Here is a 27,127-nt window from a genome sequence, read left to right as displayed (position 1 = left end):
AGTCAGTCGTCAAGCGGAAGGTTGGGGGTTCAATCCCCAGCTCCCGCAGCAACATCGGTGGCGTATGCATGTGTATGATTGGGATTAGTTACTTCTGATGATCACTTTACATAGCAGCCTCTACAGTCAATGGGTGTGAGTGGGTAGGTGTGACATGCGGTGTAGAAGCTCAAGTGCACTGATTGCTTATAATAGGACATTCTCCAGAACCAGCTATATTAGCATGTAACTGATCTACTCCTTAATATTTAAGTGAATGGTAAATAATTTAGGGTCAAATGTAATTTGATCAAGGTTGGTTAGGGTGATGGCAAAGTACGACTGTTCCCTGGCTTATGAGTAAATGGGGGGTAGACTCGGTTGTCTCTCAAACGGAGGGATCGGGAGTTCGATCCCCAGCTCCTGCAGCAACATGTCTGATGTGTCCTTGGGCAAGACACTTAACCCAAATTTCCCCCGCCAGCGGATTATGAATGTGTAAGAATGAGATAGTTAATGCTGATGGTCTCACTACATAGCAACCACTGCCATCAGTGTGTGTGTGAAGGTGTAGGTGTGACATGCGGTGTAAAAAATGCTTTGAGTAGTCAGAAGACTAGAAAAGCACTATACAAGCTCAAGTCCAATTACCATTTAAATGTTGTATAACGGCTGTATGCAGACACCCTATATTACAGACAGCACATTATGGATTCAAGCCCTCATGTCTATCAATTGTTGAGTGCATTTCCAGCACAAGCGTGGCTATATTTACAATAAAATATTTAGTTTTTTACAAGGCTGTTGGGAGGTACAAGGTCAAAGTCTAGCTGTTGTGACATTTGTTGCGCATGATGATTCAGGAGGTTTGAGCCTGATAAAACATTCATGGTTGTAGGTACATAGAAGCATCGAGGGCATGAATAAGTTATACATGTTTACATTATTCTTTTGGCAATATATCTGCTATATCTGTTTGGCATTTTGTTTATTCCATGACTCGTTAAAAGATAAACCACACCAAATGTCAGGTCAGAGCTTTTCCACCAAGTCTTTGAGCCTTGTCATTGAAAAACACATCAAGCAACATAAACATGAATACCTGCATTCCCTGTGAGTATCCATGTGTGACTGGTTCACCACAGTCTCAAACTGTAATAGTCCCCAATGGAAGTTCAAGCTCGCAGTATGTTATTTCTGATCGTTTTTTTCCCCATGGAGCACATGTTAAAAAAAGCTCTTTGGCAGAGAGGGCTGGAGGTGGGGGGTCAAAGTCTGTTGCTCTGATGCTTTTATAGTGTTGCTTTTGATTACCCACACGATTAGGCCCAGTCCCTTTGCTAATCACTTTTTCATGCTGTTTATAACAGGTCAAACATATGCATTGATTCCGCGTTAGTGTTTAATCTTAAAATGTTCTGCATCATCGCACCAGGGATTAAGTGTGCGCACAAGTGTGTGTATGTAGGAGCGAGAGTAGGTAATAGAAGTCAGTCTGCTTGTGCATCTGCGTGTATACATTTCTCTAAATGAGAAGCTATTCTTGGTTGTTTGTGCTTTATGTCTGTGCATGCATGTGTGTAATAATAATTGATTCGAGTTTATTTCCATATGAATGTATGTGTTCTGGTTATGAAAACAGTGGGGTCTTCGCAGAACGACCTTTACGGTAGCTGTTTCAGTGATAAAGCGGATACAGAGGCAGACGGCAGCCTGGCTTTTATTTTGCTTCTAAGATGGCTAATTGCTTGCAAAGATAAGGATGAAAGCTTTTCCTGGTGGCCCCCATATGTATCAGTGCGTGAGTGAAAACACTGCACGACCTCATGCATTTCTACATGGAGCTCTTGGGCAAAAAAAAGGGAAAAAAGGATGGCGGTAAACAAAGCAGCCGGCGAGAAAGGAGTCTGTGTTGCTTTTCAAGGTAGAATTGACAGACAGTACCACAGGCAGGTGCAGGTAGACTGACAGTCACAAATAATAGATCAGAGAGTAATGTACAGGGAGACAGACTGGCTGTCTTTCTGAGGGGGAGAGTGACAAGGTGGTACACAGTGAGAGACAAGAGACAAAAGGCAGATTATCAGGTGAACACCAAAAAGGACAAACAGGATGGCCAGTAGAAAGTTGTGCCTCTGTTTCTGAGCAGAGACAGAGATAGAGATAGAGGGGAATCATAGAGAGAGTTGCTGACATAGACAGGCAAGACTGACAGACAGACAGGAAAGCATAAAAAACAGACAAACAGGCATAAAGATAGAGTGAGATACGCTGCTACAAATGCCAGCAGATTTGTTGAAAGTGTTTACTGCCGTGTCAGTCTTACTAGGCAGCTGGAAACAACAGACAGACAAAATCGAGAGATAAAGACGGAAAGAAATGACTGTAAAAAAAAAAAAAAAAAAAAGGAAAAAGATGGAGACTACGAGGGACTGTCAATAAGCTCTGACCTTGGAGTTTCTGACCACCTGCCAAAAACATCTGCCTGTAAATCTATTTGGTGTGTGCGTGAGCATGTGTGCGGGCATGTGAGCGAACAGGAGCGTGATTCATGTCTTTGCTACACACTGGGTTGTAAAGTTATTGGCAGTGGAAGTAAAAGGTAAAAGATAGCTAGCAAGAGCAACCTTGAGATTTAATATCTACTGTGTTCTATCTACAGAAGAGTTCACACAAATGGGCACTCACACACAGACACACTCACAAATGAAATCTCTGCCTTTCTGGGTGGATTAATCATTTTTTCTCAATACATGTCATTAAGGACGACTTCTGACACACAGTCACGTCTAGAGATTTCTATTGCATTATCGATTTCTCCTCTCCTGTTCTGCTCCTCAACATCTCTCTCTCCCTCTCTCTCTCTCTTGCTCTCTGTCTCTCCCTCCTTTCTCCCATTGCTCATCGCTCTCTCATCAATCCCGCCCCCCTCCCTTACTTCATCTCTCGTCGTCTGTTCTCGCTCCTTCGTCATTTCCACATCTCCTAAGCTGTTACCCCGACATAGGAACACTTTTAGCTTTTTGTGAAGCTCAGTACACCCACGCACCCTTAACTGTTGATGCACCTTTATGTTGCTTACATGTAGAGCATCATGTAGTTGAAAACATGCTTCAGGTGCTTTTTAAACTGAGACTGACTTTCCAATGAAGTTTTGCTAAAAATATTCCACATAAGGGGAATACAATCAACAGAGAAGCTGAGTGCGTAGCCAACACTTTGCAGGGTTTTAGTAAAAAATGATTTAGTACTTTTAAACACATTCATCTCACACACTCTCCCTTCTCAGGTGTGGCCAGGAGAGACTGTATTTCCAGACTACACCAGCCAAAATTGCATCGACTGGTGGGTTGATGAGTATGAGCGCTTCTCCAGGGAGATCAAACACGATGCCCTCTGGATTGTAAGTCAATTTTCAAAAGAACTTAAAATGAGGAGTTTGTATTCACTTATAGTTCTTACTTACTGAGAATTCTGAAACTGACATTACATTGCAGCCAATTATTGCACACCAGGGCAGTGAGCTTACTTTTTGGTTTTTATTACACCACAGTGAGTTAAAAAAGCAGGGCCTGGGAAGAGCACCAAACACAGGCTGACACAAAAACAGGCTGGAATCATATCAAACCGTTAATGATTCCTCGGCTACACTTTTTTTTAGATTCGCCTCAGTCATTACTGGAGCCGTTTGCTGCAGTACACACCATTTCACTTTTTTACTTTACTTACTAACTTACTGACCTTTGCACAAGTCACTTCACTAATTTTGATCTAGAGTAAAATAGATCTAAATAAATATTTATTTCAGTGTGTTATGTCTTAAGAAAAGAAGGTGTTTATTGCCTTTAAACAATGTACAACAAAACAGGGCTGAGCAGGAATCCTGGTTTCAAATGCTGTTATCTCATGTTAGAAATACTTACAATCATTGGAGATAATGATCTGTTTCAATTCATAAGAATGTTACAATTTGAGAATGACAATCATGTTTTATTAAACTATGTTTTCTGGTTCACTTGCAGGACATGAATGAGGTTGCTAATTTCAAGAAAGGGTCAACTAAAGGCTGTGCAGATAACAATCTCAACTACCCTCCCTACACGCCAAGTAAGTTTCTTATTATTCTAAGTATGGAGCGAAAGTCCCACTTATTATATACAATCAAGTCAATTTACCATCTAATATCATCATATCTATGTTCATTTAAGAGCCATGATTGAGATTGATTATTGTTGGATTGTCCCTGCTTTCAGTCATAACATGATGCTCTAAAGCCACTGTAGAAAAAAGTAGAGGGTGTCATAGGCTTGAAGCTTATAGCACCAATACTGTGTACAAGTTGATAAATTCAACACAAAAACTCATAAAGTAAGTTCATGTCCAGAGGAAAGCTCATCTTAAATAGTGGGTCCCTGGGGAGGAATTTTGGAAATGACTCGTTTGCCATTTCTTTTACTTGAGCTGTGTCGCAGACGAGATGATCATAACTGGAAAAGGCATGCTCCCCTGATGCCACCTTTTTATTGGACTTCTCCTTAGTCATCCTATTCCTCCATTCCCCCCCCCCCCTCTGTACCTCACTTCCTCATTCTCGCCACCTCCTATTGCTCTATATATCAATGTCCTTATTTTCCTTTCCTGCGCCCTCTCATTCCTATTCCTCTTCTTCCCTCACCGCATCCAATATTTTGTATTCATCACATACCACATCTCAACTTACCCCATCTCTTCACCTTCTTCATTGTTCCTCTCCCCCAGAGATCCTGGATGAGGTGATGTACAGTAAGACTCTGTGTATGGACGCCAAGCAGGCCTGGGGGAGCCACTATGATGTCCACAGTCTATACGGCTACTCCATGGTGCTGGCTACTGAAAAGTGAGTGCATTTACAACAAGTTATGGCAGTTAAGCCAGCTTCTTCTTGGGAGACCAGCTTGCAACAACCCACTTCAGAGCAATGAGACATTGGCCGATCTGAAATTCATTGTGTATTCAGAAACGTTCAACATACAAAATCTTTAAATTAAGTGTTTTAGAATAAGAGTTTACTGAAAGTTGGCCCCAGAACAGAATAGTGTAACTAATGTGCAAAATTGCAGCAGATAAATATGTCCCTTTAGTGCAGCTGTGACTTCTGCCCTGTGGTAAATTGTTGCATGTGAGACTCTCTAGTTGGATTCCGTGTGATAAGCGCAGAATGGGATTTAATGAGTCCAGCTCCAAAAGTAAGTGGATGGAGTTCTACCCTAAGTCTGGAATTGGGTCAGTTTGAAGGCCCATTAGCTAAGCAAATGTAAAGGGGGGAAATCAATAGGAAAGTGTGGGATCAATATCCTGGCAGAAAAACTATCGCTACTTGAGTGAACCATTGCAAACCTACATAGAAATATTAGGCCTGTTATACATTTAAACCTCTTCAATTGTTGCATAATTCCGTGTGCATTGTGCAAACAGATGGCACACCACAACTTGTGGATATACCATACAAATAACACCAGTGATGATATCGTGTTGTGTGACTCGGCTCCAGAATGAATGTAGCAAAAGTTTGCAAGAGCATGTCTGATTTATCCCAGAAAAGTTAAGCCATTATAGTCAGATGAGTACATTTGTGGAAGCCTGGCACATTAGCGAGCGTTGCACTTAAACATCACAGAGGTACACTGCATTTTACATCTAGCTTAGTGCAGACATCTATAATCTCAAAGCCCTTAGCTACTCATTTCACACAAGGCTAAAAGTTGGCATCAGTTGCTGGAGTTGTAATTTGTTCTAATGGTGATGGTATGGGAAATTGCATCAATTAGAAAGGAAGCACACACCTGCACTAATAGGTTTTCAGCTGATGGGAAATAACTTCCCATGAAACTGAACTAAAGAATTGAATAAACATACTTATGGTAAATGGTAAAAGGTAAAAGATGGCGCCTTAGCCAAGACAACTGGAATGTTTCATTTTCAACAATGGGTTTTATAAATCAGTATTGCAAGTATTACATCACCTTTTGTTCACTTATGGGGCAAAATCTGCAGCTATTTTATGATGATTCATCCCTGCCATGCGTTGTCAAATGTACCTTTAGATTCCAATAGAAATCATTACATTTGAATATAATGCCAATGTGACCTTTCAGGTATTTCTTTATTTCCCCTGAATGAGGCCGCATAGTGTCTGCAGAGGCATATAACATTATTTCTTAGTGGTACTTTAAGCCCTGTGTTCCCGCATTATTTTTAAAAATTCATACACTATGTACGGTTATATACAATTGTCAGAGCCCAGTTATTTATTGTAGACGCCTATACTGATAAATGCAAGCACTTACAGGTACCTTATTTCCTGCCACAACCACAGAAAGAAACATAACACTTACATACACGGATATACACACAGATTCAAGGGACACCCTGAAAACAAGTCTGCAATTTACTGACTCATTCCTTTAAGGATAGCTCATCGTTCTATTGCCTCCTTCTTCACTCCCTCCTTCTCCTCCTCCCTTTGTCCACTAATTAAAATGTATTATTGGCAGGAGACACATTTTGTAAACATCATCAGGGCTTTCTATTGTCATGGAAATCAATGATGCTTTGATTTCCCTCATCAAACAAAATAATAATGAACAATGGGGAGGGAAAAGTAGTTCTAGTTCTGGCTTTGTCCCCATCCAATATCTCTCTATCTTGCCCTCACTGTATGTTCTTGTGTATGTGTTTTAAAAGTCTTACTCCCTTGTGTTCTTTGAGTCATCCTCTCCCTCTGAGTCCCCTTGTCCTTTTTATCTGATTGACCCCTCTCTCTCTCCACCCTCTTGTTCTGCGTCTCTCCTTGATGCTTCTACTTCGTCCCACAGAGCTCTGCAGCGTGTCTTCGGAGGAAACCGTACCCTCATGTTGACCCGCTCCTCCTTCCCAGGTGTGGGAAAGTATTCGGGTCACTGGCTGGGGGATAATGCTGCCAACTGGAACGACATCAAATGGGCCATCCCAGGCATGCTAGAGTTCGGGCTCTTTGGGATTCCGTATGTGAGTAAAATTTCACACAAAGGAGTATATGCTATTCCAGAAAAAAAAGGACATACATTACTAGCCATTTCGATGATAGTCCTAACAGAGCTGTGAAAACAATTATTTTATGTATTTTATTCCTATTGGAGTTTCAAATATTACATCAAGAATTTCAATATTAAAATTACAATTTGGGCCTAGTTGCAAGTCGTTTTATATTTGATATTTTCCTAGCATTTATTCTAAAAAAAAAAGTTTTCAATTGATTTTTAATTGCCATAAATTTTGGTAGAAAGAAAACACCAGCCAACCGAGAGCCTCATGCCGTCTGGTTATGGAGCTTTTTTATTAAAATAGTTGGATGTGCTATTAGCTGAAAGCTGTAGTGCTCTTCTGTAAAAAAAACAAAAAAAAAACAGGACCATCTAACTCTGAGATTCTCAGCCAGAGCCAGAATGAGCTCTTTTGTGTTTTAGTTTAGTTAACATCTTGTGCTGGCACTCTCAGGCATCTCTCAGCCTTTTAAAATGAATTCAGCTGTTAATTGAGATCTATGTTCCAACACAAGCGTAGAGACAGAGGGGCAGGCAAGATTGTTTGGAATAAGATCCTTCAAGAAGTATGGAAGCACACTGATCCTCTTTGTTGGAAGAGCAGCTAGTTAAAAGTCTTGGACTAGAAACACACACTGCTAGTCAGTACCCAAGTGCACTCTGGACTGTGTACTTGGGTATGTGTGCATCTGTGGAGCATGGAGTTCAATTTGCGGCAAGAAAACAACAGGGAGTCGAATGCACACAAACATAAACACACACATTTGTCCAGCTGTGAACAGCAGGTGGTCTTACGGATGCCAACTACATCCTGGCGGGACTTTGTCAAGCGGATTTTAGGTTTTTTAGCACACACAGACAAACACAGGAACCAAAAAAGAGACAGAAAGAGAGACAGCAGGAGAAATGGGATTTGGATCGATTCCCCCCCATTGAGTCTATTGTAAATGTGGCCAATAGTAAACAATGGAAACAAGCAGTCTCAGTGGACTGGCCTTTGACTCGAGTCTCTTTCTTGGACTCTGTGGTGCAATTAATGTAAATAAAGATCACTGCCGGCATATGCCTTCTGCCAATAATTCCTGACTTAATTGAACAGACGTCAAGTAAGACATTTCAAAAGACCAATGTGTGACTAGCTATCAAATCGCTGCCTCTTTTTGTATTACTGCAGGAGACTGTTGAAACTCAAGCTCGGTTGTCTTTTTTCCTACTGGGGATGCCTGGTTTGACATTAATAGGGTACACAGAGCTACTTGATTGTATTTGCACTCCCCTCATAAGTTGTTTATGTCAAATGGCAAGCCATGTGAAAAATTCCCGTACATTTATTTTAACATTTAAGACCTTAATAGAAATGTACTGTAAGTTCAACCTAAATGTCAAACTGTCTTCCTCTCGTGTTTCAGATTGGAGCTGACATCTGTGGATTCTTTGACGACTCCAGTGAAGAGTTATGTCGCCGCTGGATGCAGGTGGGCGCTTTCTATCCCTTCAGCCGGAATCACAACGCTCAAGGCTACATGGTACTGTAAACATACTTTCTTTTTTTGCTTTTTTTTACATTAGACTGTTATTCCTATATATATATATATATATATATATATGTGTGTGTTACATCGTCCTAGTCTGCTGTAAAGTGCTACAGGGTATATTCTTCTTATAACATTGTATAGGTATGACAACCTCAGTTTGTTAATGGGTATCTCACTTATTCTCATCACAACCATTTACACTCCAGATGTGTTTCCAGTTGTATAGTAGATTACAATATCTGTCCATAGGTCTTGATTTGCCTGAGAATTGAGGTGACAATTTGTGTGATGACAAATATATTGGAGAAAAGAGATTCCAAACGAGTAGGATAATGTTACAAATCTGAATTGCCATTCATGGCGAGGCCTTATTTTAAACACTACCTTAAAGTGCACAAAGTAATAGTAACGTTAGGCTGAAGATAACAAAATTGTTAACTGTACATGATAAGTTAACATTAGCTAACATCACCAAGAGCAACCTGGTACACTGTTTAATAAAGTTAAGAGTGAAATAAAGATTAATATCATTTATCTTCTTACAGCGTTGCTCTCACATAATTTTGGATCTGAGAGAGTAAAACACTCTGTATACCTGGCTTGTTGTACATCCAAATGCATACCACTTCAGCTGTTTACTGTTTAGCAGAGAGGGTGAAAAAAATCAACACAGATGGTATTTCAAAACCTTTTTAAGGCCTAACATGAAGAAAGTCACAATGACAGCAACTATCAACAGGTAGGCTATAATGATTACTTAGACTATCATTAAATCAGAGCCATAGTTATGTTTCTTCAAAAAGCGCATAAAAAATGCAATTAGAGAAAATGTTATGGAGAGGCACAGGAAAACCACCCGCCGAGCCTGCCAAAGTGTTTATATTGATGTTACATACTGTGCTATTATTGTGGATGAACACAAATTACTCGGGAGAATAAGTCAGAGTCCAGTATTGAAAAGCGTTGAAATTGTTGCTCTCTCGACATTCTCCATGTGACATTTCCACGCTCATCACTGCTTCAAAAATAGAACAGCATCTAGGTAGGGAATCAGAGAGATAAGGGGGAGGGGGTGGTGGGTAAGAAATGGTGTGTGTTGAAAGAAAAAGGCGGGGGGGGGGGGGGGGGGTGTATTTGCTTGTGGACAGGGACATGATGATGATGAATTTGAAGTACTATTTTCCCTAAACTAGACAGCTAATGTTTGACCTTTGCCTTGCCCTAATCATGGCTCTCATCACACGTCCATGCAGGCCAGTCAAAACACACACACACACACATACACACCCCATCCCATACATACACCACACACACAGATCTCATCGCACTCTCAGAGGTGCCGAGGGCATAAATGATTAGCCAGATGAGAGGAGCACGGCCTGTTAGCAGCTAATCACCCTCTCACTCTCCACTATCATAGAAATTAAATCATACTTCTGTTTCATTCTCACACACTTTCCACCCTCTTTTTTTCCCTCTTTCTCTCAAGTTCTCTTTTGCTCATTTTCTTGGCAAACTTCGCTGTTAGATTAGTGCTATGTAAAGTTAATTTCCATTTTAATCATTATAAATAAGGTTAATGTGCACTTATTCCTCATGAATAAATTGGTGTTGTTTAAAAAAAAAGAGGAAATTAACAGTTCCTGGTTTTTCTTCTTCCCCCTTCCCCTTAAGCTCCTCACCTCTGCCACCACTCCTCTTCACACTTTTCTTTCCTCTCACTTCAAGTCTCCACTTTTCTCATTTTCCCTTTTTAACAACCTTCTTCTTTCAGCACACAATCTCCTTTTCTTTTACCCCATATGAATAAAAATCACATTTGACTTATTTCTTTAATTCCTTATTCTGCTTTGGCATTCATCATCACAAGCCATTTAATGTATCTTTCTGTCTCCAGCCCCAGGATCCAGCTTCCTATGACTCTGACTCAATGCTGGTGAAAACATCGAAACACTACCTGCTGATCCGTTACACACTCCTGCCTTACCTCTACACACTCTTCTACAAAGCCCACACCACAGGAGAGACTGTTGTGCGTCCTGTCATGCACGAGTAAGTCATGGGTTTTATTGTAAGCATACTTTAACATTCTGATAATACTAATTCTTATAACAATTTAGCCAGAGCTGCTGGTCAAGGACTTGACCATTTCTAGAATACGTTCATACAGTTGGATTTAGGGCTGCTGTTGGAATAGAATAGAATAGAATAGAATAGAATTACTTTATTGATCCCAAACTGGGAAATTTGAAAATTTGGAAATTTCCCAGTTGGAGGTAGGTCTCACAGAATTTAAAGAAGGGAAACGTATCTGTGAGAGAGCTAATCCTCAAAACTAAAATTTTACTCTCTGCTAAAATGTATTAGCAAGAAGCACAGAGCTTCTGTAACACAGGATCATGTGTAAGACCTGGATAACCAAACATTAATTAAACACTAATTTTCAGTTAAATAAGAATTGTGACATGTTGGACATGGAAAGACATATTCCTAGCTTTCCGTTTACCTCCGGGTTAGATGGCCTTCAGAAAATTACTTTTTGTGACCTCAAGCTTTAGATTTTATGAATTACAAAAAAAACTTTTCCTTGGCTAGTAGAAAGTGTTATAAATTAAACATCACTTTATGAAAAAAAATCATAAAAAGGTAAGTAGCAGTTTCAGATGTCCTGTCAACATTTGTGGCTTTGGGGTCATTTGGGATTTTTTCAATTACTAATAAAGATACCTGGCATTTGTATAGATATACATTAGGCATAGATACTGAAAACAGGCCTCCCATTCTCCACACAAAACAAAAGTTTCTTATTTATTATTATTCCTGTTTTCCTCATTGTTGTTAATTAATGAAAAATCTTGAAATAATTAAACATAAATAAAGGACCTGGCTGTTTCGCACAATGAATCTTTGCCAGAACATAATTGCATTCGATACTTTGCTTTATCATGCTTTAGGTTCTACTCTGACAGAGCTACATGGACAGTGGACCGCCAGTTTCTATGGGGAAAACATCTGCTCATCACACCTGTACTAGACTCGGTCAGCCAATACACACACACACACACACACACACACACACACACACACACAAAATATAAACAAACTTGAATCCTTATAGTGCATGCCCCGTTTCCACACATACTAAGTACAATGTATGTATTGTAGAAATTCAAACTATCTTATTCCTTTAAGTTATTTCTATTTACTGTAGTATATAGAAAACTGTGTCTTGCAGAGGATGCAGATCAGTTACTCACACAGCCATACATACTCACGCACAGACACACACACACACACACACACACACACTGTGACCTCCACTGGGAAAACATGACATGGGATTTTCTTTGTTGCCCTCCCCTCCTCTCATCCCTCTTTCTTCTCTCTTTCATACCCTCCCTCTTTTCTCTCTTCTCTAATGAGAGCACTGACCTCATTACTAACAGATTAGAAGTGTAGATAGAAGTGTGTATATGTGTGCTTGTGCATGTTTGTCTCATTGTGCATGTCTTGTGTGTACATTTAAATGTGCGTTCCTGCACTTGCATGTGTATGTGCGCTTATACACAGCGATTGCGGTCATGTCAAAGTGGCCTGATTAATAAGCAATTTAGCGTGGCCTCTTGCGAATTACAGAACCGTGGAAAGCGATTTGGATTCATAGTGGGGCCAGGGATAAAGTAACTTCATCAGTGTGAGTGTGGAAAAGTTATGAAAAAATAAATGGTGGTGGTGGTGGTGGGGGGGGGGGGGGTATGCTTGTACTGCTCTAGGGTATGAGCTGACTGTAAAGGGCTGTAAGGTGACTATAACGTTTGTGCATCCATAGAATATCAGCAAAATTGACAAACAAAAGGTCATCATGCAAGGGGCATGGATCACCTAATTGCTGTTGTCAGGACAACAGAAACTCATTTTTAGTGGGTGTGTTATGGGTTGGCATCAATTATGACCAAGCACTCATTTTCTTGACTCTTTAAAAGCAATGTGCTCTGCATCAAAGTGCCCTGATAATTGAATAGGGGGGAAATGGCTGCAGGAGAAACCAACCTGCAAAGAGACTATTATAACCTTGATTGTTATGCTGCAAAAAAAAAAAATCCATGAATAAATGTAAAGTTTGTTGGATAAACTTAGTGACACATTTCTAATTGAACTTTGTGTATGCATAATGCTCATCTGCCATCTCTTTGCATGACACTGTAAGGAACTATTGGACACAAGCACATGCACACGTTACTGAGTTGGAAAGAAAACGATTTTTTTTCCTCTCTGCTTGAGTGAGTTAAAATCAATTGCACCAACTTGATATTGAATGTTATACAACCTGGGTTTGTAAGTTCACACCAACAAAACCAAGGATCAACATGCTGCTTGATCAATATTGAGAAGGCTTCCTACTGAACATCTCTCTCTGACTCATAAACTGGAGTTCATGGCAGGTAGAGAAATACCAAACAGGTACACTTTGGCCATGAACAACTACAGATCTGATAGAACATACCCACAAAATTGTAGTGATGTAGCCAATACAGTCACTATTCATACAGCAAGTCTGAGGTTGTTCAGTACATTGATTTAAATGTCTAAATCAATCACTTGTACTTAAGGCTTAAACTTCATAAAAGGGAAAACATCAATATTTCCATTTGGTAAGGGGTGTCATTGTGGCCAGATGGGTCTTTTTGCATGCACAACTGAAGTGAAAATAGACATACAGAAGCAGACATTGGCTTTAAAGGCTCCGAAGACGTCCGCTATTCTACTTAACAGGGGACCATCTAAAATGAAAGATCAGAGGTGTTTGAATTTCCATCTTCAGTGGTGACAGGTTACTGCTGAGCTGTGTTGTTGTGGTGTAAACCAGGGTAAGTGCAGGCATTAAGAACTGAGTGCCCACTATCGTTTCCAGATGCATCAGGCTGTGAAGGGCCACATGAAGAGATAGTGTCAGCTACTCCAGTGAGGTCACTGGCTGGTCTTTAACAACCCTTCACATCCTTCCTTCAAATTCCTCTTTCATTATTCTTATCCCTCTCTCTCGCTCTCCGTCTCTTTCTATTTATTGGTCCGTCCACCTGCCTCTCCCTTGCTCTAATGATGCTCCCGCTCTCTCACTCAGATCAGTCAGCGCTTTAACCTTGATCTCTGCGATAAACCGGGGTAGATCTCCTTCACTCTCTCTTTCTGTCATCCCCTCTAGTCTTCATCCATGTTTCCATTCTACCGCCTCTTGCCCATTACTCCCTTTTCTTTTTAGCTCATCCTTTCATCAAACGTTGGCTCCCTTATCTCATCTGCATTCTCTTAATCAGCTGCTGTCAACTCACCCTTGTGATCCCGTTTCATTTCATCCCATATCTCTTCCCTCCTCCCTCTCTTTTTCACTCTCTCTTTACCCCTGTATCTCTCTCTGGCCCTCTCATCTACCTCAACTACCATCTGATCATTCTGCCAGCATGAATCTTTGGCCCACCTGATCAAAACTTACCTCATGGCTAACTGTGCTTCAGTACTCTAAATGAGGATACAGGCCTCGCGCCTTGTCCCTCTCAATCACAGTTAGCAGCCGTGCTAAGTCCCGCAGTCCCCTCGCATTTGTCAGCGGAGTGAGTGATTGGCGCCGGGAGCAAATCAGACACCAGAAAACGAGGTATAGGGGGAGCATCTATTTCCCCAGGCCATAACAGGTGATCTGCCTCAAACTGCAAATTTGCCCTCCTAAGGAGACATTATATCATTTGACTTAGCAGGCCAATGCAGACATATTTCCCTATCAAATGTTGCTGAACTTGAGTACTTTTGGGATGTTTTTGCATTTAGACTGTTCATATCTGCAGCTGTTTGACTGTTCCCCTTTTCTTTTATCTTACCTGTTTGTTTTCCTTGCCTTCCACCCTCTTTCTTGTTCCTAATACCAGGACCCAGAGGAATACAAAATAGGACATTCTGTTGTAGATAGAGAACACGAGAGTAAGGGAGCTTGATTTTGGTGCCATCAGTGTCTTTGACAGACAGCCATGGCCTGCTCAGCGACAACGTAGTGTATTTCACAATTTGGTCAGGTTTTGAGAAGGACCTGTGGTTTGCTCTTTTCTTTGGCTGCGCCCTCTGTGTTTATCTTCCTCTCTCGCGCTCTGTTCGGCCTTGTCAGGAAGAGCGGGGAAGTGACAAGGCTATCAAAGGCATGGCGCTCATCTATTGATTGCTCCTGTCTGTCCCCCACCTTAAGCCATCAAAGGCTGTCACATATCAGTTGCTGCTTGATGCTGAAATGTCACAAGGGCTTTGTGGGAACTTTGTATCAGATGATAGGCATTTTTTTTTTTTTTTTTTTTTTAAATAACCCTGCTTGATGGAAACTTTTTATCTTATTCTTCTTTATTATGGAGGTTACTCTGATTTATAGCAGCATGATATTTTCATGCATCCTCTGTGGTGTATTACAACTTCTGTCACAGTGTTTATTTTTTTATATACTATTAAAGCATCCGGAGTTGTGAATTGAACAAAAACAGGTCTGACACAGACATGCTTTCACATTATAAACACAAAGCTGGTACATTTTGATCTCTAAACAACAGATCAGAGCCTTAGATTTGTAGATGTAATGCCAAAAAACCCAAACATTCAAAATTGAGTGAATTAAATTTGACAATCATCTCATAATAATGTTTTTGTTCTGTGCAGGGTGTGGACAGGGTGCGAGCATACATCCCAGATGCTGCGTGGTACGACTATGAAACGGTAAGACTGTTAGGCTCCCTTTAAAAGAGTGAAAAGGAACATCAACTTCCTTTTACATTATGCCACACAAATGTAGAATATCAATATATAATATAAAGTTGAAATGAGAACATTTGCATCTGGTAAAATTGTGTTTCACATGAAGGTTAATTGCAGACACAATACATTCTTCAATATTTTAGATTAACCTCCAAATGCTTATTGTTCTCCCAATTAAGTAAACATCATACAAGTATAATCTTTTATACTGTATGGAGGCCATACAATATATTCTAGTTGACAATCTAAGAATGCTTGCTTTATCTTTTTATTAGACAGAACAGTGTGGGTGTTTCTTTTCCTCAGCCTATTAACATTTGTGAGGGAGCCAGATTATGTATAAACAACAGCATGTCTTAATGTTATGTAATCTAATTCGCAAACACAAGGCATGAAACAAAATGTACAGTTGATTCAACATCTCTGACACAGTCTTCAGAAACTATATACGTCCAAAGCCAAATGCATTGAAATCAAGAAAATGGGGCGATAAATAAGCAAAACAGGATTAATTGCGGCGTTACTGCATTTGAATACATTGATTGTACAGGTATACATAATTGATTTGCAGCATCAATGCCCACTGTTCAACCAGAAATGTCGCAAACAGGCTTAAAAGTGTTATGTTACATCAGGGGAATTAACAAACACACACACACACATACACACACAAGCACACGCGTACAAAGGATCACATGTATCACATGAAAGTCTTTGCCTGGAGTTCTTTGTTTGAGACTCAGAGACGGGAGAGATAAGAAAGAGCGAGAGTGAGGACAAAGATAGAGTGGAAGAGGAGCCAGAGAAGAGAGGAGAGAGACTATCTCCCTGACAGAGAGATAAAAGAGGTGTTGAGCTCCTTTGGGACCTTATTTGGGCGTCACAGTGGTGATGTAAAGTGCCCACTGATCAGATGAACGATTAGATTGGCTGTCTTGCTGCCGGCCCCTTGTCCTGGTTGGTCCCCAGTGACTTTCTGGGTAGGAGGATTGGAAGGATGGTGGGGTGTATTGATGTTGTGAAAACGACCATGAAAAACAGGTTACAGAGGGAGGAAGTTATGGAGAACGGTGGGATGAAAGAGCAAAAAAAAAAAAAGGGAAATGAAGGAGGAGAAAGTGGGGAAGGACAGTCCATGACATATAGAGAGAAGATGAGAAAAAAAAAAAAAGGGGGTGGCATGTACTGTATGTGGAGGAGTGGGTAGATGAGAGGATTGGCCAACTGGAATCATGAGAAGAAGAGAAGACAAGGCTGTAGAAGATGTCCTTAAGGCAGACAATGAGGGCGTGATAAGATCTGAAATTGCTTGTAGACGCTCCATTAACTCTAGCCCACACACTCGCCCATACTCTGCTGTACTATATAAAAATGGTATATGCACACCCAGTCTAACATACATACATACACACACACATCACCTACATGGGTGGGGATAAAGATGGGATAAAAAATAATAATTAGAGCACCACAAGAGAGAAAAAACAGGACGGAGAGAAGGAAGTAGGTAGAAGGAGAATGAGAGAAGATGAAGGGAGAGACTGTGAAATTGTTTCAGGCTGGTCTGAGGAGTCTGTCCTCAGGGGGTCTGAAATTAACTGTGCTCTATCAGGGCCCTAAGAGAAATGAGTGATGGAGCGGGGACAGAGAGAGAAAGAGAGAAAGAGAGGGATGTGTGTGTTTGGCTTTCTCATCTTGAATAAGTGCTGCTTTGCAAAACAGCACAGTCAGAGGTCTTATTGTAAACTTGTCAAAAACAACACTTTTGTCATTCTCCTCGAGTGAATGAGTCACTGCATTCTCAACACTTTAGTCAAAGCATTTCAATGAATTTGTAAAAATGTGTTACGCTACATCAATCCACATGACAGATATAAAAAATAGAAAAAACGATTTCAATCATCTCTTTACCCAAATCACAAAACATGACTTCTCCCTCATCTCTTGTAACTTTGCTTTGGTCATATTTGAATTATCTAATAAACCTTTGTAACATTTCTGCTGCAAACCTCAATACAGTATAGGTAAATTGTGTTTCATTAGGGAGTGTACAGCTTAAAAATGACAGTCAAAAAAATCCAAGCTCATAGTGTGTCTAACTTACTCTATCCACAAACTTTGTATAATCGGGTTTTTTTCCCTAAAGTACTTCCAACCTAAAGGTATAATATGAAGACATTTTACACCAACATATCTTATTTAATTAAAAGTTGACTTAACCTATTCTTTGTTGTTGTTGAGTACTTACATTAGCTCAAATATTTCTAACAGTTATCAAAACCAGAATAGTCCGTCATTTTATAGTTGTAATGGTCTTTTCGTGGCGCCCGCCATGACAGAGCCTCCGTGAGAGACACGGTATGTTTATTGTTGCCAAGGAAACACCGGATGTTATGTCAAAGACTGCTATATCAGGAAACAGGAACTGCTAATAATAGCTGCCAATCAGTTGCTGTATGTGCGGCTGTTATAAAAAAAAAAAAATTCATGGATATAATACTTTGACACATCGTCGGTAAACATATTCTCCTCCACAGGTCTGTTTCACCCGGTCGTCTTGACTACGGTCAACTCAAGTTAGTTTTTGGAAAAAAGGTAGAAGTGAGTGCTGCACTGGGTCAAACAAATGTAGAGGAATCAGGTGCTCTTCAAGAACAGGGGACACAAGTCAAATAGCTAATAAAGAAGTTGAACCCATTATGATTATGTCCTGACGAAGACTCAGTAGAGTCGAAACACGTAGACACTTCCCTGTTTAATAAAGGATTTTTACATGACATCAGAGTGCCTCGGACTTTCAGTTTAGACCTTTTCCACTCTTCTAACTTTGTCATCAGGACAGTCAACTGTTTTATTAGCTGCTCAAGTTCGTCTTCATTGGGAGTAGCAGGAATCACTCCCATGATTCCCCCCTAGCCTTCGACATTATCTTTTGTTACTGTTTTGATTGACAGCCCCCTGGCGGTAAAATGTACATACTGTTTAATATAAGAAAAGTGCTGGAGTACCATAGATGCCACTTGTAAATGTAAAGTCAACCAAAAATCATAGTTCTAGTCCCCTTGTTCTTGTGTTAGATTGTAAAGCAGCTTTGAAAAGACATGATGTACTAGTTTGAATAAAGACCCTGACTTATATCTGAGTCGTTAACAACAACAACAGTGAACACACTGTCTTCTTAAACTGAGGGGGCCTCAAAAAAGTCCTCCTTCTTTTAAAAACTGCAATTTCATGCAAGCACATGCAACTACTAATATTTTCCACTCAAGGCATGTGCAAAGTTATCCACTCTGTCCTTATATTGGATTAGGTGACAAGGGGATTGTGTTGTGTTAAAAATAATAGATTCTGTTGTCCTACCAATCAGATGGAACGGGTGGAACACCGCAAAACACAAGTTGATATGTATCTGCCCGCTGACAAGCTAGGCCTGCACATCAGAGGAGGTGCAATCCTCCCAACACAAACACCTGATGTCACCACCACCTACAGGTACACACACACACACAAACAAGTCAATATAGGCTTAAATAATGAGAGTAATGCAGTAATTAAATGTGATCTACATTCATACACTCACAGAGGTAGATCTAAGGATCAGCGCATTTTCACTTTTCTAAGCATAAATATATCCTTTTATGTTGGACTCTTCTTCACACATGTATTTATTACCTTCTTGATGCATTGAATAGTGATTACATGTGCATATGGTGTTTATGCTTTTGCTTGTTTTTATGTGTATGTCTGTATAGTCGCCTTAAACCCATGGGTTTGATCGTTGCTCTTGATGACAAAAACCAGGCGGCTGGGGAGCTATTCTGGGATGATGGAGATTCCAGAGGTAATGTGTGTGCGAACATATCGGGGTGTGTGTGTGTGTGTGTGTGTGTGTGTGTGTGTGTGTGTGTGTGTGTGTGTGTGTGTGTGTGTGTGTGTGTGAGAGAGAGAAAGAAGCTTCTTTATGTTGTTATTACTGTCATCACAGGCTTTTTAATGAGTATTGCATTGCAGAACTGTTGTTCACACTGTCTAACTAATGACGGTCACATTTTGCTCTTTTTTTCTTTTCACAGACACAGTTAAAACCGGCAACCACATCCACTACCAGTTCTCTGTTGTTTATGTAAGTTTCCCTGCACGAATGCACGCCATCTTTTTAAACAAAGCCAACATATTTCTTCAGATCCAAACTCAAGTTTACAGTTCAAAACCACCAGAGGCTTTAGACTTCCCCCAGTTCAGAACACCGAGCATGATTGATCCATGGTGCACTGTGGAAGCTTTGTTAAGATCAAGTACTGCATGTTCCACAGCACTCAGGATTGCCTTGCATGTAAGAATGCTGATGATGTTTATTTTTTCTGTATGCTAGCATTGCAGTGGAGTGACAGGAAATCAATTGGAACAGCTGTTTGACTCATGGACTAGAGCTTTGGGAGTTGATAAGCTAGTTGCTTTAGCAGTATATCTGATAGAAGCAAGTGATTGAAGCTGTGACTGTTGTGCATTGCTATGGACTTCATCGCTCTGATGTTTTAACATGTCAATATGTCGCTCCTTATAAGAATGAAGGTTCAATTAAGCATATTAATTCTGTGTTCTCTACAGGGGGTACTGACAATGCAGGTGACACACGCTGGCTACAGAGACCCAGCCAACATTATGTTCACCAACATCACCATCCTCGGTGTGTCTGATCCACCCACATCCGTCTCTGTGACTCATGTTGGCACTGGATCGCATGAAGACTCTACCACTGCAGTGCCAAAGAACAACACCCAGTATGATGTAACCAAGAAGGTAGTCACACATATTTATAACTATTTGCATTCAAAAGAAAAAAGTACAGCAATCATTCATTACTTAATGTGAAGGGAAGTAATATAGGAAAAGAAAGAGTTGCTTCACTCACAAAATAGGTAGACCAACTTCTTAAACTTAATAAGATTTTCTTGGGCGAACAACTTTAATGAGGATGATTTGTGACACTAGCACTGGATTAGAACACAGGGGAAAGTAAAACTGTGCTTGTCCCGATAAAACTACAATCATGTGGTCCTGCTGTTCCCCTCAGCCGTGGACAACTTTAACAGGTCATAACTCTGGTGTTACGATTCAATCTCAGTTTTTCATAATCAAGTGTCCGGCAGCAGCAGACATTAAAAAAAAAAAAAAAAAAAAAGATTCTGATTAACCCCCTCCACCCAGCATGGAAAAGCAAGGAGACAAAGTTAGTTACATGCCAATGAAGTTAAAGCATTTAGCATCTGGGCACTCAAATATTTCCCACTGAACATATAAAGAACCAGAACATAGCTTGAAAATTGATCTCACATTCATCACATGGCATGAAGCACAGTTGGGGAAAAATGTTGCTCTGCTTTATTTGTATAAAGGAACTATATGCCAACCCAAGTTAAAACTGTCTATAATCGCTTTTGTTTTTTTGTAATTTGGATTTTAATCTGCATTTGTGGAATTTAAATGGTAAGAATGCTGAATAGCAAAATAGAAATGAGCAATTGTTAAAGGGTTGGTAGTTCACTAATACAAGATAAACACAGCAAAGTCGTCATTTGTGTAGAACACGTTGACTTCAGGCAATGCCACTCTGTCAGGACAACCTTCCTGCACAGACGCTGCACAGACGCAGGACAGATGCAGGACAGATGCAGGACAGATGCAGGCTGGGTGACAACACTCCTGCTTAGTCACGTAGGCGTCTGCCATTTGTTTCAATAAGACCAAAACGTGAAACCATTACTGTACATTTCAAGGTTAGCTTCTAAGTGTAAGAAATGATAACAATGTACATTAGCCGAGAACGGTGAGAGCTCTGTGTGAGTGTGTAGGTGTGTGCGTGTGGACAGACAAAAAAAAAAGAATGAGAAAGGATGGCTTAGAGAAACTATTCCACACAAGGTGCCCAGGGTTATGAGCAAAGAGGCAAGAGTCTATAAAGTGTCAAGAGGTTTAGTTAAGTAGTACTTGAAAGATTTGCTTTGGGTGCACATGTGTTCCAGTGTGTGTGTGTGTGTGGTTATATGCCTGTGTGGATTCTCAAGGTCTCACTGGTCACACACACACACACACACACACAACAGCATGCATCTATCAAATCAGTCTCAGAGGTAATCATTTCCTGGGGGTGAAGGGTAAATGTGCTGTTAAACCTAAACACTGGCTTGTCATGTCCATCAGTCTTTGTAAGCCTTGTCGGCCCGGGCCTTGAATGTAGTTCACAGACGCCAAACATCATTAGTTCTGTATAGAACACGATCGGCTACCCGTATATTATTCAATTTATTTTGCCTTGATTTCGTTGTGCTTTTTATTCTGACCTCATTTTCCTCCTCCTCTTCCCTTCAAAGTCTGTTAATATACCGTTGCCCATTCCATTTACAGCATTTCCTTCTTTTATCTGAATATCCAAAACTGTGTGTTGTGTAAGATGTTTTGTTTTTTTCCCACAACAGAATTACTGAAGTAAAAAAGAAAAAAAAAAAAGATAAGACAAGGAAAAAAAAAAAAAACACTGACAAAAATCTCAGGAGCCTCCTTGGCAGCAGCTGAGGATGGTTCAGATGGTGACTGTAGTGTCTAGAGTGAAAGGGGCTCCCCGAGATTTGTTGTGAGAATGAGTCATAATTCCCAACAGAGCTCGGCTGTTGAAACAGCGAGGGAAATTAACAGCTGTGTCTTAATTGATAGCACACGCAACGCCAAGCACAAGCCCCTTTTCAAGGAAGTGTGTCTGGGCTTGGTTGCATAAAAAGGCTGCTCACTCAGAGGTAACTTGGGGGAGAAATGTTCTCACATTGGCATCTTTGGATTTACTTATTTTTACTTTCCCCCATCTTTCCACACACACACACACGCGCGCGCACGCACAGGTGTTATCCCTGCGTGGCCTCAATCTAATACTGGGGGAGTCCTATCTGGTGCGATGGGAACTGGTGGCGGAGGAGTATCAGCGCTTCGATTGCCATCCAGAGGAGAATGCTGATGAGGCTAAGTGCAAGGCCAGAGGGTGCACCTGGAAGGTGAGTTTCATATGCACATGCATGCAGTATCTCTACATTCTATCATTCAACGACATTGGTAAAATGTAGCTTTTCCCTCGCTCCCCACTCAGCAAAGTGCCCTTCAAAATGTTCCATGGTGCTTCTATCCAAATGACCATGGATACAGCATTACAACGTCCAAAGAAACTGACTCGGGAATTACGGTCGATATCGCCCAGAACAACAAGTACAGAAGCAGTTACCCGGACTCCCCAGACATCGACACACTCCGAGTTGACATCCGTTACCACAGCGGTCACATGTTGCAGTTCAAGGTGTGTTGTTGTTGGTTTGTGCACATTAGTGTCTTTCTTCAGACTGTTTTTTTTTTTTTTTCCTGTAAACATATGAAGAAAGTCACACACTTACATCTCCTCCCTTTCCAGATTTGGGACCCAGCCACGGATCGCTATGAGGTTCCAGTGCCGCTTTCAGTTCCTCCAGAACCTGAGACCGACGAGACCAAGAGGCTGTATGAGGTCCGTGTTATCAACAACCCATTCGGCATCGAAGTCATTAGGAAAAGCACAGGAACTAAAATGTGAGTACTTGTATGAGTGGTTTTGGTTGACTTGTCGTGTTTATGCATTCTTTTTATTCAGTTTAATGAGTTTGGGGGTCATTAATGCTGTTTTCAGTTAGTTCAGACAGTTTTCATCTGTCTTTTAGTAAACTTTCCTTCCTCTAGGACGCATTGACTTTCAACAGGACAATACTTTAGCTATTGGAAACGTGGATCATTCTGATTTTAACAAAGAAAAAACAATGAATTTATCAGATTCTTTATAAGAATGATAGCTCTCAAAATATATCACATCTATTGAGCACAAGTCATACGTAATCATACAAAGCCGATTTTTTCAAATGAGGTTAAAGGACTGTTGGAACACATTCTAGAAATTAATTGAATTTTTGAATGAGACTATTTATAGTCTTATGGACCATTTGATTCAAAATTCCCTTCAGGTTCTGGAAAAATAAAATAACTGGAGCCAATCATTCTGAACCCTTTAATGGGAAGTTTCAGCTTCTGCACTCTGGCTGTTGGTTTGTTGCTCCTAAGGGGAGAACAAAACTCTACAGGAACACTTTCGTACCTGCAGCTGTAGCACTACTTAATAAAGATAGCACAGGATGATGCACTTTAACTGTGCCAGATTATTTTAGACCTTTGAGTTGGTTGTCTCTAAGGACTGTGCCATGACCTGATGTAATCTACGATGCTTGTTTTAATGTATTGTGTCTGGTCTTTTTCACCTTGAATTTGTATTGTTATGCCTTTTACAGTATGTATGAATTGGAAAACTGAATCTCCTGTCTGCACAACCAATTTACCTTTCTAGATCCCAATACAGAAACCTTGAACCCTTTAACCTTGAATTGCAGATAACTAAAACTAATATATTAATTTAAACAAAATGAATATTAAGGCTTTTCAAAAGTCCAAAATGAGGCACGAGAAATCACTGGGAGGTAAGACACGTATCACAGCAGCAGTTTGAAGAAATGAACTGACAACAAGAGGTAAAGGGAGACTGGAACTAAATAGACACAGGTGAGCCTAACGACACAGGTGAGACTAACGACACAGGTGAAGACAATCAGGGCATTCAAAAGGGAGGGAAACCAGACAAAGAGAGGAAGTAAGACCAGAAAGGAAAAACTAGGGACATGAACTACAAAATAAAACAGGAAACACTAAAGACACACAAAGAACTCAAGAATGTGACAGTACCAATACACAAATGGACAGGAAGATAAGAAATGACAAAATAAAACAGGAAACACTAAAGACTAAACCTGGAAACAAAGCAATGCAAAATATTCACATGGGTAAACAAGCGACAGGAAGGGAGAAAGATACAAAATCAAACAGGAAATTAAAACTAAACATTGAAATAAACAAAATAGATTAGAACAAATCATGACAATTCCTTAAGGTAATCATATTAAAACACAGAATTTAATTAAATTTTGATGTGGACATCTTTGTATTAGTTTATTGTTTGTACTGTTGCCTTCATTTGCCTGATAAAGTACATTTAAACAACACATCGATTCTTCTGGTTAAATAAAGGTTGAAAAAATCACATGATAAAGTTTCCTAATTATTAAGAAAAATTAATGTCTATTCCATGCGAAAAAATGTTTTCCCATAAGCACAACGCTAACCTGTCTTATTGTCCCTTTAATTGTCCCCTGAAGGGCAGAGACTTAAAGTGTATTTTGGGCAATATACTGTAGATGCTCCCATTATCAAGCAATAACATTAGACCTGGGGTAAACATTCTATTTAACTATTACCATGCAAGATAGTGTTTTCATCTTCATGTGAGATTAAATAAACAATGCTGAGTCAACTCCTCTGGCACTGTTACCCATTCAGATATGCTCAGAAAAGTCGGCCCATGTATCAGCGCCTAAAGTAGCTTCCTCTTGTTCAGCAGTCACGATGATGTCACACGAAGCAGCCGAGCATCTGAGTCCTTTCAAAGCATATCTTCAAGCCAGGCTGACATTATTTTGTCGTTAAGCTTTCCGTGTTTTTTTATTTATTTATTTTTTAGAAGTGTCAGTTGAAATGTTGCTAATTAAAATGTATGAAGTATATTGAAGGGATGCCTGCAGTTCCTACTGGTTATTATGCTTATTTGTGTCAAACGTGTTGTGAATAACCTTCTCTGACAATAATTCCCTTCACCCCCACCGTTCTCTCCTCATCTCTCACTGATTTAATCCTCCGTCGCTTTCCACAGTTGGGACTCGTCTGTGCCAGGTTTCACATTCTCAGACATGTTCATCCAAGTGTCAACTCGACTGTCATCTGAGTTTATCTATGGCTTTGGAGAGACAGAGCATCCCACCTACAAACACGACCTGAACTATCACACCTGGGGCATGTTCTCCAAGGACCAGCCTCCTGGTGTAAGTATCGCACTTAAGCACACACTGAGACTTCACACACAGTCATCATACACACACACAAACATGAGCACGGCACATCTAAATTACCTGTTACTTCACACTGTTGACGCAAAGATTACCGGCATCTCAATCTGTTTGAAAAGATGTTTGACTGGTAAGGATTTCAATAGATGAAACTTGACTTTGAGCTAAATTATTGTTTACAGCATAGCTTCCTTTGAAAGCATTGGCATGTTCCATCAAACCCAATTTTGAGCTTGTTACGGCATATGAAGCAGAGCACCCTGCAGTGGATGAATGTCAGACCCTCCAGAGACTGCAGAGGTGACTTGTAAACAACCTCGCTTGCTCAGTATGGAAACTTGTCTTTCTCACATCGGTGTCACTTTGATGTGTTGCTCTTGATGTGAGCAGCGGTTATGGAGTGTCATCATGTTTTCCCTGCTGGTGTCAAGGCCAGACAGGATGATGTTTCCACCTGCATCAGCATTATTGAGCCTAATTGCTGAGCTGTCAAGACGGCTCCACAGGGTTCAGACAAGTGTTATGGGGCCCCCTCGGAGAGCAAAGGAATTAGAGCGAGGGTGAAATATAGGGAAAAGTGGAGGAAAATTAGTAAAAAAAAAAAATACAGAGCAGGTGGCTCATAGGGGAGGATGACATAGACACCGCTTTTTACAAAGTTTTTCATATAGTTCAGGACGTAAAATCATTTTGTAATTGGCTTTTTCTAAACTTCAACAAAGAAGAGCAGAAACTTGAAGTGACATTGTTCAAAGAGTAACGTCATCATATATATTTTAAGGTTTTGCATTTCTTGTAAAGTAACTTAAATCAAGTTTTAATCAATACCATTATATTAGTGTGAACCACATCAACCTGCGCTCTGAGGCAGCTGAATGGTGTTGTATGTTCCACAAATTTAGGGATAATCAGCGTGTGCTAATGAGACTATTGGTAAAATAAATACTTGTTTTTTTTCCAGCTAGGCTAAGGTCATAGTTCAAACACCTCTGAACAGCTGTCCTCACTGAAGGCAGAGACTTGATTAATGAAGGCGCTGTCAGTTCTATCAATGACACCTCAAACTCAAGCCAAGACATGAATGGATGCCATCCATTGGAATGAAGGTCGATGGACTGCAGATGTAAACTAGCTATAAGCTAACTCTACAGTGCATCGAATGGCAACATGTATGTTTAATATTCTACATGGCCCCTTTACAATTAAAATTAAATAAATAAAAATAGCTGGAATGGCTTAAATGTTTCAGTGGAAGGAGACTGACTTTGAGAGAGTTTTTTGGAAATGTGAATTTGACTAGTTGAAGTATGAATTGGGATTACATGTGTACACACAACTGCAGCGACATAAAAGAAAGCTATGGTTGGCTTTCAAAACCTTCATAGTTGAGGAAAATGTGACTTTGTTGTACGCAATGTAGGGGATATTTTTTGTCATGACATGTAAGTTTGCATAAATGGGCTGCTATAGTCCATGTGCGTTTTCATCATGATTGTCTAAACAGAGCCTTAGAGAGAGACCTAGAGACCTGTCACTCTGTGTTTGTGGACGAGCCAGTGACCTTTCTTCTTCTCAAGTCAGGCCATAGCACCATGCATCCGGGCCACAAGGACATACGCACTCAGAAAGAAAGGCACGCATTCCAACATCCCAAGCGAGTCCTCAGAGCTATTGTATTATGGTTTAACCACTTCTCATGAACCAGAAGAGCAAGAGGCTGATGGAGTGTGACGTGCCCGTGAGTTTTCTTTAC

General features: G+C 40.3%; 1 protein-coding gene across 1 annotated transcript in view; it reads left to right on the top strand.

Annotated features, from left to right (window-relative positions):
* Positions 1-27,127, top strand: part of si (sucrase-isomaltase) — a 68,331-nt gene that overhangs the window by 13,345 nt on the left and 27,859 nt on the right. Inside the window, exons 13-28 of the mRNA XM_020643369.3 lie at positions 3,269-3,382; positions 4,002-4,086; positions 4,738-4,855; positions 6,834-7,005; positions 8,450-8,566; positions 10,473-10,627; positions 11,530-11,614; positions 15,266-15,322; positions 18,729-18,853; positions 19,114-19,202; positions 19,435-19,484; positions 19,970-20,161; positions 22,255-22,404; positions 22,497-22,700; positions 22,812-22,966; positions 25,182-25,350. Coding sequence (XP_020499025.2) covers positions 3,269-3,382; positions 4,002-4,086; positions 4,738-4,855; positions 6,834-7,005; positions 8,450-8,566; positions 10,473-10,627; positions 11,530-11,614; positions 15,266-15,322; positions 18,729-18,853; positions 19,114-19,202; positions 19,435-19,484; positions 19,970-20,161; positions 22,255-22,404; positions 22,497-22,700; positions 22,812-22,966; positions 25,182-25,350 — 2,037 coding nt within the window. The remainder of the gene's footprint in view (positions 1-3,268; positions 3,383-4,001; positions 4,087-4,737; positions 4,856-6,833; positions 7,006-8,449; positions 8,567-10,472; positions 10,628-11,529; positions 11,615-15,265; positions 15,323-18,728; positions 18,854-19,113; positions 19,203-19,434; positions 19,485-19,969; positions 20,162-22,254; positions 22,405-22,496; positions 22,701-22,811; positions 22,967-25,181; positions 25,351-27,127) is intronic.

Source organism: Labrus bergylta, chromosome 11, assembly GCF_963930695.1.
Source record: "Labrus bergylta chromosome 11, fLabBer1.1, whole genome shotgun sequence".
NCBI classification, from domain to species: Eukaryota; Metazoa; Chordata; class Actinopteri; order Labriformes; family Labridae; genus Labrus; species Labrus bergylta.
The sequence above is the reverse complement of the archived record's forward strand: the minus strand, read 5'-3'. Positions and strand labels throughout refer to the sequence as shown.